The 12,091-nt window shown below is 53.0% G+C and overlaps 1 protein-coding gene across 1 annotated transcript; it reads left to right on the top strand.

The window, feature by feature from the left end:
- The first annotated feature begins 10,188 nt into the window (after nt 1–10,188).
- Neurog1 (neurogenin 1) lies at nt 10,189–11,891 on the top strand. Its single transcript, NM_010896.3, has one exon. The coding sequence runs from the start codon at nt 10,437–10,439 to the stop codon at nt 11,169–11,171; it is 735 nt and encodes a 244-aa protein (NP_035026.1). The 5' UTR covers nt 10,189–10,436; the 3' UTR covers nt 11,172–11,891.
- Nucleotides 11,892–12,091: the final 200 nt, after the last annotated feature.

Here is a 12,091-nt window from a genome sequence, read left to right as displayed (position 1 = left end):
TGACGATAACTGACCTATGACCTTGGCTGTGATGTGAGGAGGTGAGAGAGTCACCAGGACCTTCAATCTGTGCCTGCCCAGCTCCCACAGCCCGCAGGGGTAATTAGGGACTCTGCCACCTAGGATGGCAGCACCCCCGTTCCCACCCCACCCTCTCTATCTCCTCAAGTTACACCACCGCAGAGTGTGGGCATAAATACCCACCCACCGAGCCTTTTTCCAGCAGGGGCTGAACACCCAGCAGAGTGCCCGGGGTTGGGATGCCAATCTGTGGGTACTCTCAGGTTACAGAGGTGGGGTAATCCCCAAGACGTGGTATGGCTTAGACCTCCTCCCATCCCCTCCTCCTCCCAAGATGGGGAAGAACTGTGTGTATGTGTATATATCCACACATGAACCTCACTCATGCATGAACACCACTGCCAGGGGCTGAAGGCACAAAAGGAAGAGGAATAGGTCTCATCCATGGGAGCTGTGAATGTGTCTTCTCTGCTTCATCAATACTTTCCTTTAGAGGGAATTAGGGTTCCACTCCACAGATACGATCTCCCCACCACTGGCTGTCCTTGTCACTCTTAATACAGGTCCACAGATACGATCTCCCCACCACTGGCTGTCCTTGTCACTCTTAATACAGGTTGTGTTTGAGGCCCTGGGGCTTCTGCACCTACAAACTCTGTGTGTGTGTGTGTGTGTTTTCAATATGTCCTACAGTGGTAAGGTAAGATGCACTTAGATGATAACGAATAATGTGGTTTTTTTTTCTGTTTGTCTAAAACATTGCTAAAATTCTTTCCCAGGGAGAGACATAAACAATGTCTTTACCTCCTTCTATGGTCTTAACAAGCTGAGGAAGAAATCTACTGAAGTATATCTGAAGAACCAAAGAGTTTCTCGGGCTTCCTTACAAGGCATAGGTAATAGCTTGCGTACAGGGGTGTAGAAGGTGTGGGTGCTCCCCCTTCCAAAAGGAAGGCTGTATCCAGTGGGAATGATGGTTTTCCTGTATCTCGCGAATGGTGTCCCCTCACATAGTCAGCCGTCCCAGACCTGTGCACCCTAGCCTTTCCCCAAAGCCATGTATAATTAAAGCAGAGTTGACTAGGGCAGGTGGTGGCTGGGATCCTCAGGTGAGGGTCTCATGGCCCTCCCCTTCTAATGAGGGGGTTGACTGTCAACAAGCCCACCTGGGATCACCCTTTTGTAAGAGAGGTACAGCTGAAACCCCCAGGACTCCTGTTGCTGGCCTCAGGTCACTGCACGGGCACTTTCAGGTGACCCCCACTGTGCCCAAGGTGGATGCCTTCCTAGGGGCTATTTCCACTTTCCTAGATTTTTCTTGTGACTTCCCCCTCTCTCCAGCTCCCACCTGTCTGAGGCACAGGCTGCTTGTCACATGGTCCTTGCTTTTTTTTTTTTTTTTTTTTTTTTCTATGCAGCAAACTCAGTCTATCATGGCCCCAATTAGCATCAGGGACACAGGGAAGAGAATTCTAAGCATTGTTGCTAAGTGAGCGCTCGGTCCCTGAGCCAGGGGCAGTGGCCACCCCACTCAGCCAAAGAAGGTTGGTATGTCCCTACCCCACCCCCAGCGCAACTCTGCGATCTTGTGCTGTGGAACTACACCCACCCTTGAGGCTCCAGGGTCAGGCAGTACTCCGCTCATCTAGGACTGTGTCCTCCCCCTCATCGGGCAGTCCTCCCTCCAACCCCTGCCCCCACCTCCCCTTCAGATGCAAAGCGGACATATGGCTCATCTCCATCTTTGGGGGAGGTTCTGTCTAAAGTCGTCCCAAAGATTCAGATTGTATGACAAATCACGTTCTAGACTATCGTGGCGAGAAAGCCGCCAGGCGCTTGCATCATTACCCCCAGACAACAGCTTCATTAGGCTGAAAGGGAAGTTTGCCCCAGTGCAAGCGCCGCCACTGACCTGGGCCCCTCTCTTCTCCATTGTCTGTGGGCGCCACGGCTCGCGTCTTCATACCATATGGTCCATTTGAGCACCCCACACTGCCTTCCTGGGGAAACGGGCATACCGAGAAGCCCTAGGATAACCAGTGGCCTGTCTCCTGAGTCCAGGGACGAGCCTGACACGGAGTGAGGTAGAACTGGAAAAGAAGATGGGGACCAAGGGTCTCAGGGAGGCCTGAGTGCACGTCTACTGCATTTGGAAGCTCCTCCGAGGTCCCTGGACTCTAGGCATTTCTCCCCCACGCCCCATCCTCCACCCTAAAAACAACAACAAAAGTCGATTAAGCAGAACTGACAAAACCTGAAAACCAGGGTATCCCTTTGGGAATATTCAGGAGTCTGATTTAAGGGGAATTGTGGGAGCAAGACAAGGAGAGCTGCTTTTGTTCCTAGCTCCTCCACCATGTCTTTGAAGCTTTGCTCCAGGCGGCCTCTAGGACCTGATTTCCCCCAGAGGAAGGAGTCTTATGCAGCCCTGCACAGAGAGGCGGGAGCCATCAGAGGGCACCCTCGAAGAACAAACGTTGGGATTCAGAAATCTGCCTACAGGGACCTCGCTGACTTTTTTTTTTTTTTTTTTTTTAAGAGTAAGGAAGAAAGTCTGCCAGTACTGGTGCGGTGCTTGGTTAGGTCGGCCAGCCCGGCGGATTAGGGCCAGGATTAACATTTTAAACTCCGCCAGGCTCCCTGACTCAAAGATCTCGCTCGCTAATCTTATTACTATTCCTCGGATTATTGCCTTACCCTTGGCAGAACAGACTCTAAAATCAAATTGATTAAAGTCCCCTCCTGTTTTCTCTTATCTCCTTTGGTGTGTAGGGAGGGACCTGGGCTTCCGAAGGAGCGGACTTTGAAAGTCCGATCCCACTTCGTATTCCGCTCCTTCCCCCTCCCCTTTCCACGCCAGACTACGGTGAGAAAAGGAACGACACGGTTTCTTTAGTCCCTCCCACGTCAGCTCCTAATTCCCGGTCATTTATCCCATATTAAAACTTCTTTAAGTAAGAATGGACCAGCAGCAGCACCTGCTATGCAAATGTGGCCAAATCCAGCAGGGCCGCCGGGCGTGCGCCATTCAGCGCTCCCGGCGGCGCCGCGCGGCCCTTCAAATGCAGACGGGGCGCGGGTCCCGACAGATTGCGGGGGTGGGGGTGGGGGACAGGGCGGGGCGGGGCGGGGCGGGGCTGCGGGAGGGGCTGGCTAGCGGGAGCCCCCTCGAATCACCTCTCCCCGGAGACTTTCTTCCCTGCAACTCTCTCCTCCACCTACCTTTACTGTTTTCTCCCACTGACGCCAAGGTCGCTATGCCTCGGTGTCCCCGGAATTCATCCTTGCGCCCCCGCCTAAATCTAGTCAGCCTCTCTGGTGCGGGCGTAGTGTGGCCGCGCCCGCGATGGGACAGGAGTGGAACAAGGTCGCCTTTGACTCCCAGCCAGCGCCAGCGTTCCCGCAGCACGCTCCCCTCCGCAGGGAGGCCGCGCCGTGGGATAACAAGGATTAGCGTGTTGGAGACCATTGAAGCCCTCCCGGTCCTCACGTGGCTATAGGCTCAGTCGCGTCTCGTGCGACCCTAATTCGCTCACGAGAGGAACCCGCTCGCCCGCACCCGGGCCGCGTGCTTGATCAGGCGCCGGATCACTTTGCGCGTTCCCAGGGCCCGGGCGTGGGAAGAACTGTGGCGCGAGGGTCAGCGACACAAGGCTGGGGGACCCCCTTCCTCCAGCCCCCAATCTTTATTTGTGGCCCCATAAAAGAGATAGTGAAATGCTGGCTCTCCGGGGGCGCCCGGCAACAGAGAGGACCGAGGCGTCCCAAAGACATTCAAAGCGATAAATACACTTGCGCTGCCCGCTTGCTCTGTCCCTTGGGGGCATAGAAAATGAGGCGCTTTCCTCCCTCCCTTTAACTCAAGGGGAGTACCAATAATTCATGTATGTTATAATTCTTCATCGCCCCTAGGTAGTCTGGGAAAACCAGAAGAAAAGAAAATGCCAGAAAGTTATGGTAAAACTTGAGTTGCCTCTGAAGTCGCTTTCTTTGCTCCTGCTGCGAGAGTTTGAATACCGAGAATGGCCCTGGACTGTAACAAACAAAAAGAAGGAAGAAGACAAAGGGTTTCCAGAAAAAGGTTTAGCTAGAAGACAAGGCTAGCGAAACTGAAAGGAGGGGGGAAGAGCTTTTACAACGGGACAATAAGTGTACTAATCGCTTTGATATATTATACAAGCCCAAAGACTCAAAACATTGTGTAATTATTTATAAATGACTTCTCCACTCCTGTGCATAATACAGAGGAAAGAATAAAACCGCGGGCTACTCTCAAACCATTTCTAAATAGACCTGGTTCAAAAGGAGGCAGAAGTGTTTGAAATAAAATAATTAATGGTGGATTTTATGGTTGTCTCATTAAAACATTTTAATTACTGCAAACAAAATGCAATTGTGTTTGAAACCTGACGTGAAGTTAGGTAGCCCAGTGTTAACGATGGTGAAGGAGGGGAGCGCTTTGGTTTCGGACTTTAGTTTGGCATTCTTTGCGTAGCCATTGAGGTAAATTTCATGTTGACCTCTTCCGCATGCCCCTCGCAGGGTTCCCACACTTGACCCACACACAGGCAGTGGCTTCAATTTTTTTTAATCTCCTGCCCACGAAGAAGATGTTAAGGATTGCAAATACACAAGGCAGCTAAAAATAAAATGAAGTGAAATGAATTCTTGGTCACTTGGCTTCCCGTGGCAGGTGCAGGCTGGATTCAGAAAGCCAAACCACCGCAGCAGTTGGGGGGGGGGGGCTGTGCAGTTTTTCTAACTTTTCTTTAAATCCAGAAGATTTAACTTCAAGAAATCTTCCAGGGCAAAATCTCCATAGCTTTGCAGGTAGTTTGGGGTTGATTAGCCCTGGCCTCCAGTATCTAAGTATCTGAGGATCCCAGGCCTCTCACCAGAGTGGGGAACCACCTCAAACACTCCCTTTTCAGTTCTGAGCCTGAATCCTTATGGCCCTCACTGCACAAACCAGTACACCCCTTACAGCTCCCCCCCCCTTTTTCTCCCACCCCACCCCCAAGTCTCCCTTCTCCCTCTTTCTCCTTTGGGCACAAAAAAGACATTGTTTTCTCCAAGACTGGCCCAAACCACAAACTTCAAACTTAGGGCCACCCTAATCACATACTGCCCCCTCCTCTGCACACCAGCACAGGCCTGGCAGTCCCTCCGACTTGAAACCTTCTTGCAGAAAACATTTCTTTAGTTGGCAAATTGTCCAGCATTATCTCTGACGTGCACTAGAATAAAATCGATTTGCATCAGAGCCTCCGCCGACGCAACACATAGATTCCTCTCCCAGTTGTGCATATAGTACACAACGAAACACCCCGACACACAATGCCAGGGAATCTTCCAGCAGACATCTCCGAAGTGGCTACTGCATACAGGCGGCCCTGTATTCAGCAGGGCAGGGGCCGAGGCGGTCCGCCATGGATTTCAGGAAACCATGGATAATTTGCCATTTTCCTTGCCCTGTCACTGAAAGACCCCTCTGTTTCCCCCCTCCTGCCTTGTTTCCCCCCTCCATTTTACACCCCCTTCCACAACTGTCATGGGTCATCAATAAAGAAAATGGGGAATTGTTTCCCCTTTCCAACCTCACCCTGCTGCTCTTCTGTGGAAACACAACCGCTTGTCTGCAGTGTGCTTAATCAGAGGGAAGGACCCACCGTGTCTGACGCCGGCCTTCCAAGCCCTTCCTCTTGAGCCTAGGCACCTTTCTGGCCCTTTATTCCTAAAAAAGATTGTGAGGGCTCCCCCCCCCCCCAAATGTCACTCACAAAACCAATGCCACCCCTCCCCCCAGGTAGCTGCAGAAAGCAAACAAAGATTGGAGTGAGGCAGTCTTCTTTAGAAAGCCTGGCTATCTCCACAACTTCCATTTCTATAAAATTCCCCAGCAAGGCTGCACCTGCAGCCATTGCTGACAGCCCATAATTCAGGGTACCATACTGCCATGTCTCAAGCCCCAGACTGCCTTGAGTAGCCAGGCCATTTTTTTCCTGTCCTGAATTGCAGCTGAGAGTTCATATATATTGGACTTGGAATTAATATTTAATCTAATCAAGAATCAATGAAATGGGATCATATGCCCCCCCACACACACACACACACTCAGCCCCAAACCTGTCCTTTCAGAGCAGTGACCTGCCACCCTGGTTGCTAGTGAGGGATCTCGAAAAGATTGCTTATTCGTTGTCAGACTTAAGTGTTTCTACAGCAGGTAGGGTGAGTGGCACAGAGACCACTTGGCTCGGAGTTGCTCCCCACAAAAGGCTGCAAGGATGTGTGTGTGTGTGTGTATACTTATGTGTATGTCTGTGTTTATAATTTACCACTGCTTTCGCCCTAATCTAATCTTTCTCCATTAAAAAAAGACGTCTAGAGACTTTGTCCCACCCTGACAGCCCCTCATTCCATTTCTTACTATAGAAATCCTGCTTCATCATTACCTAAGATGATACCAGGAAAGTCTCCTCCATAAGGAAGTAACACTGTCTCACTGCCTCCCCTCGGGAGCCCAGAGTCAGGTTTCTAGGGTTGCCTAGATTTAGGCACATGTGCCTATGGTCCGTCCTTCACCCAGAAACCCTGGCATAGTCCTGAGTCTTTTTTGACATCTACTCCACCCACTCTTGCCTCCCTGTTGTTTGACAGCTGGATGCTTCTCTCATCAGTCAGCCAGAACACCTGGTGCAGCATCAGCCACCTCAGCACCTGCTGTGGTTGGATCCCTTTCCTGCCCATATCACGTCCAATTATTCTCTGGGAATGGGAGTGCCCACAGATGTGCACCTCCCTAGCAGGAATACATCCCCTCATAGAAGCAAGCCCTTCTCAGAGCCAGCTCTGTCCTCAGAACACCTTATACGAGGGACCCTCGAGCCCTGTATCCTAACCCAAATCACCCTGCAGGCACCACTCCTGTACAGAGGACACAGCTGCCACAGGGACAGGAAGTGCAAGCTGGAGATGTCCACCCAGTCAAGCCACTCGTGGTCATGTAGGAAGGGGTGGGCAGTGGTAGGAGAAAGCCTGGATCCACTATGAGTTCACAGGGGCCTCAGGCACACAGGAAGCATCCTCTGTGGTCAGGTGTAGCCCATGTCAGTCAGGACACATGGCTCTCTGGGTGGCAAACAGGCTATGGCACTTACATGGCCAAAATCATTTGGTTGCTTCTTGTCTCCTCTACCAGTGAACATGGGACAAATGTAAGTAAGCCATAGTCCTGCTCAGAGAGAAGACAGGAGGAAGAGGCAGGAAGGCCATTACAATCATTCAAGGCCCACTACAGCTGCCTATCTTTTACCACAGAAGACCCCCCCACCCCCACCCAGATGGGTCTCTTTACTCATTCCGTCCCCTCCTCCACCCTCACCCCTGCCCCTGCCTAGATTGTCTATTTACATCCAATTAGTCTTTCAAGGCCTCCCAAGTCTGACTCTGAAGCCATCTCTGATGGTTTCTTTCCCTTTGGGAAAGATCTGCTCCTTAAGGATCCTCTCAACACCATGAGCCAGATGCCCATGACCACCCTGCGAAGCTATGAAGCTATGTCTCCCCTCCCCAAGACCAGAGGCCTCTTCTCTTCATAGACCTGGCTGGCCCAGGCCAGCCAGGCAGTAAGTGCTTAAAGTGACTCTGTTGGAGACCTGTGACCAAAAAAAAAAAAAAAAAAAAAAAAAAACATGGGGTGGGATTGTAGTACCCGGGGCAGCCTGGGGAAAAGGCCTCCGTTTCCTGCGTTTCAAGTACAGAGGCTGAATAAACAATCTCCATGAGTTCTACTAGCACCGAACCCCACCATACAAGAGTTAGGAGTCAGGGCCTCCCTTAGCCAGTCACCCCCAACTTTCTACACCCCAGACTTAATAGACAGCCAGCCCAGAGCAAGCCACCAACCTCCACATGAAGTAAGTGCAAGTCTCTAAGCTTCGGCAGCATGGACCTGCTTCCCTTGCTAAGCCACAGACACACACCTGGCAAATGGAGCCCAGTAGCTCCACTCAGCAGACTGGCTGGACATCCACCACCTCCTGGCCACCTCTTTTACCAGTGACCAATGAATGGCTCTTCCAGCTTGTCACCATGATTCAAGTGACCTTTAAAATGTCACCAGCTCAGAGTCAGTGTTCAGTTTGACGGAATGAACTTTAAATTGCCTGGTCTAATTGTCAGAGCCGGGAGTGAATTCTCACGCTCTGGTACTGCAAGAGGTGGGTAGCTAAAATCCTCATGGATACTATTCCAAGGGTGCTGGCCCGACTTAGAAATGGGGCCATCACGGGTTCAGTGGTTGGACCCCCATGGCCTCAGAATGTAACCATAGCTAGAACAACAGTTCTGGGGGATGCGATAAAAGTGAGAGCCTAGAGCCATCTTGGATTCAGTAGTGCACAGTCATGCAGCTCTCCTGAAGAAGACACAGAGTCAAAACAGGGTAGGACCCACGAAGGCAGGAGGCAGAGCGGGATGCTTCAGTTATGAATTAGTGGCCAGGACATCCAGGAGCCACAAGAAATTGAAAAGGATGAAGCCCCTTGGCATCTTGGTTTTGAGCTTCTGGCCTTCTGAGCCTCAGAAGAGCGATCTTCTGTAAATTTAATGCACCCACTGTGGTGTGGTAATTTTAAGGAAGCCCAAAGAAATAAATACAGGGCCTGGAATTGTCACAAGGTCAGACTGGTGCCGGTATTCTGGGACCACCAGAAGCTGTCACAGGGACAGAAAGAGGCAGAGCTACCATTGCACAACTCCCAGCAGCCCTTGGGCTCCTGGGATGCCCAAGGATCTGTCAACAATTACTTTTTCTTGCATAATCTGATTACAGCCATTTCCTGCCACTTTTTACAAACCTCCTCAAGCCCTAATCTGTAACTGTGTCCTAGCTTTCTGCCCAAGAGCTGCTACAGAGGGAAGGAGCCACGGGGCAAGAGCTAGGCATAGGCAAAGAGGCTGTGCTTTCTCTACCAAGGCGCAGGTGTCCTGGACAGAGCCCCTTTGAAGACAGCAGGCTAGGCATTGCACTGGGCCTGAGGCCACCACTCAGATATCATGGAAAGGGGGGGGGGGCGCCTCTAGGGTGTTCCTTTTGTTTTTAATACCTGACTCCACGATCCAGGTTTGCTCCTTAATAAATAACTCCTCTCAGGTGCATTTGAGAGGCTGCCTGAGCCTCTATTGCTGTCCGGCAAACAGGAAAATGACTCGACCCACAGAATGAGGACATTTCTCTGGACTAGGCAAGTTTATAGGCAAATTGGCAGAAGGGATGGGGACGGAATTCCACTGTGTGCTTGCTGCCTTCTGTGGGACATCTCTCTCCTGGCCAGAAGCTAAGTCCCTTAGCCAGCTGGCACTGGGGTGAGCCCCTGAGGCTGGCACCATTCCAAAACGTGCGGCACAAGAGGATGCTTGGAAATGGAGAGAGCAAGATTTCAGGAGAAGAGGGGGTCTGCACACCCCCATATTACCTCGTGAGTCTTTGAGGAGGGGTACGCGGGCAGGGGCAGAGTGGGGTCAAGCCCCAGCTCAGTCTGGGAACTCATTGGATCTTTAGATCTTTCTCTTGCTGTCTTCTTCATTAACCTTGGCGGAGCAGGGACATCTATCCCTCCTCAAGACGTGTAACTGTTTACTGGTCCTGTCTGTTTAGATGCGAATAGTCAATCAGTAGCAGGCAAAGGGATGCGAACTCAGTAGCAGGCAAAGGGATGCGAACCCAGCCTCCAGCCTCAGCCCCAGCTCTCCATCACCCGCCACAGAGCTCACACTTTCTGCCAGGGCTCCTCCTCCCCATCCACCCCAGCGAGGGACACCCGCGCGCCCCTGGGAGGAGTGTGCCTCGGCCCGCCGCTAATCGCCCCCGGCCCCCGCCTTCGCCCGGGTTTCCCGGCCAGAGACGCCCCGGCCTCCCTCGCTTGATCCGGCTCCCGGAGCAGGCCGGGCCACCGATTGGCCGGCGGTAATTACGGGCACGCTCCAGGAGGGGGGCTGGGCGGGGGCGGCCTCCCGCGAGCATAAATTATGCAAATAGCAGGCGCCGCACGGGGCTGACCTGCCGCCTCTCGCCATTCACCCGCGCCGCCTCGGGGGCGGAGGTGGCCAGGGAGGGGGCGCCCATTGTTGCGCGCCGTACTTAAGGGGTCCTGAGGCCGGTCGTGTGCCACACTTGGTGCTCACAGGAGCTGATCTGATCGCCGGCGACATCACTCAGGAGACCAGCCCGGCGCGTGGCCCCTGCAGGCGAGGCGAGGAGGGCCAAGCCCATTCACTCCCTGAGCCCCTGCGATCTTCCCGGCCCTCGCGCCTGCAGCAGGCACAGGCTAGCCCCGGGTCGTACGGACAGTAAGTGCGCTTCGAAGGCCGACCTCCAAACCTCCTGTCCGTCTGTCGGTCCTGCACACTGCAAGATGCCTGCCCCTTTGGAGACCTGCATCTCTGATCTCGACTGCTCCAGCAGCAACAGCAGCAGCGACCTGTCCAGCTTCCTCACCGACGAGGAGGACTGTGCCAGGCTACAGCCCCTAGCCTCCACCTCGGGGCTGTCCGTGCCAGCCCGGAGGAGCGCTCCCGCCCTCTCCGGGGCATCGAATGTTCCCGGTGCCCAGGACGAAGAGCAGGAACGGCGGAGGCGGCGAGGTCGCGCTCGGGTGCGGTCCGAGGCTCTGCTGCACTCCCTGCGGAGGAGTCGTCGCGTCAAAGCCAACGATCGCGAGCGCAACCGCATGCACAACCTCAACGCTGCGCTGGACGCCTTGCGCAGCGTGCTGCCCTCGTTCCCCGACGACACCAAGCTCACCAAGATTGAGACGCTGCGCTTCGCCTACAACTACATCTGGGCCCTGGCTGAGACACTGCGCCTGGCAGATCAAGGGCTCCCCGGGGGCAGTGCCCGGGAGCGCCTCCTGCCTCCGCAGTGTGTCCCCTGTCTGCCCGGGCCCCCGAGCCCGGCCAGCGACACTGAGTCCTGGGGTTCCGGGGCCGCTGCCTCCCCCTGCGCCACTGTGGCATCACCACTCTCTGACCCCAGTAGTCCCTCGGCTTCAGAAGACTTCACCTATGGCCCGGGCGATCCCCTTTTCTCCTTTCCTGGCCTGCCCAAAGACCTGCTCCACACGACGCCCTGTTTCATCCCATACCACTAGGCCTTTGTAAGGCAACATCAATACTTTCTTCCTCCCCCAGTCTAAGAGCAATAATAGATGGGGAACTGGCTGAAGCCTCCGGGGGCCACACTTACCCCCAAGTGAATTCTGGGAGCTTTAAAGGGGGGAGGGGGAATACCTGACCACTTGTTAGGTTGCTGCACCCTCGCTGAAGCTGCCCTCGGTCTATTTCTCCACCCCCAGCACGGCCTCCCCCCCCCCCCGCCCGCCCCCAGACGGCCTTTCGTTTTTGTTGCACTTTCTGAACTTCACAAAACCTTCTTTGTGACTGGCTCAGAACTGACCCCAGCCACCACTTCAGTGTGGTTTGGAAAAGGGACAGATGAGCCCCTGAAGACGAGGTGAAAAGTCAATTTTACAATTTGTAGAACTCTAATGAAGAAAAACGAGCATGAAAATTCGGTTTGAGCCGGCTGACAATACAATGGCAAGGCTTAAAAAGGAGCCACAAGGAGTGGGCTTCATGCATTATGGATCCCGACCCCCGCCACTGTGGGCTTGCTCCAGGAAGAACCTGAGTGCTAGCATAGCTATTCAGGCACTGGACTGGAGGGTACTTTAATTTATTCAGGATGCTTCATTCATATGAAAATGTATTTTTGTACATAAAGAATTTATTCTATTATTATGAGCTATCAAAGTTTACATTTTTGTACTGCAGATGCTTCGTGTAAATAAAAAAAAATAAGGGAAAAAAAAGTAGTCACCCGTTTCCTTGCCTAGTAGCGGTGTCTCTGGGGCTTTCCCTCATCCCCTTGGCAGCTCCACCTGTAAAGTGAAATATTATCCCACCATCTCCAAACCTCCAATCCTGTTTCAAAAACAACTTAAAAATAAAGCGCACCCGACTATCGCCAAGAACGAGGGAGACAGATTAAGGCACTTTGAGCCATCCATTC

The sequence above is a fragment of the Mus musculus genome, chromosome 13 (assembly GCF_000001635.26).
Source record: "Mus musculus strain C57BL/6J chromosome 13, GRCm38.p6 C57BL/6J".
NCBI classification, from domain to species: domain Eukaryota; kingdom Metazoa; phylum Chordata; class Mammalia; order Rodentia; family Muridae; genus Mus; species Mus musculus.
Note: the sequence above shows the minus strand (reverse complement) of the source record. Positions and strands in the feature narration are given on the sequence as shown.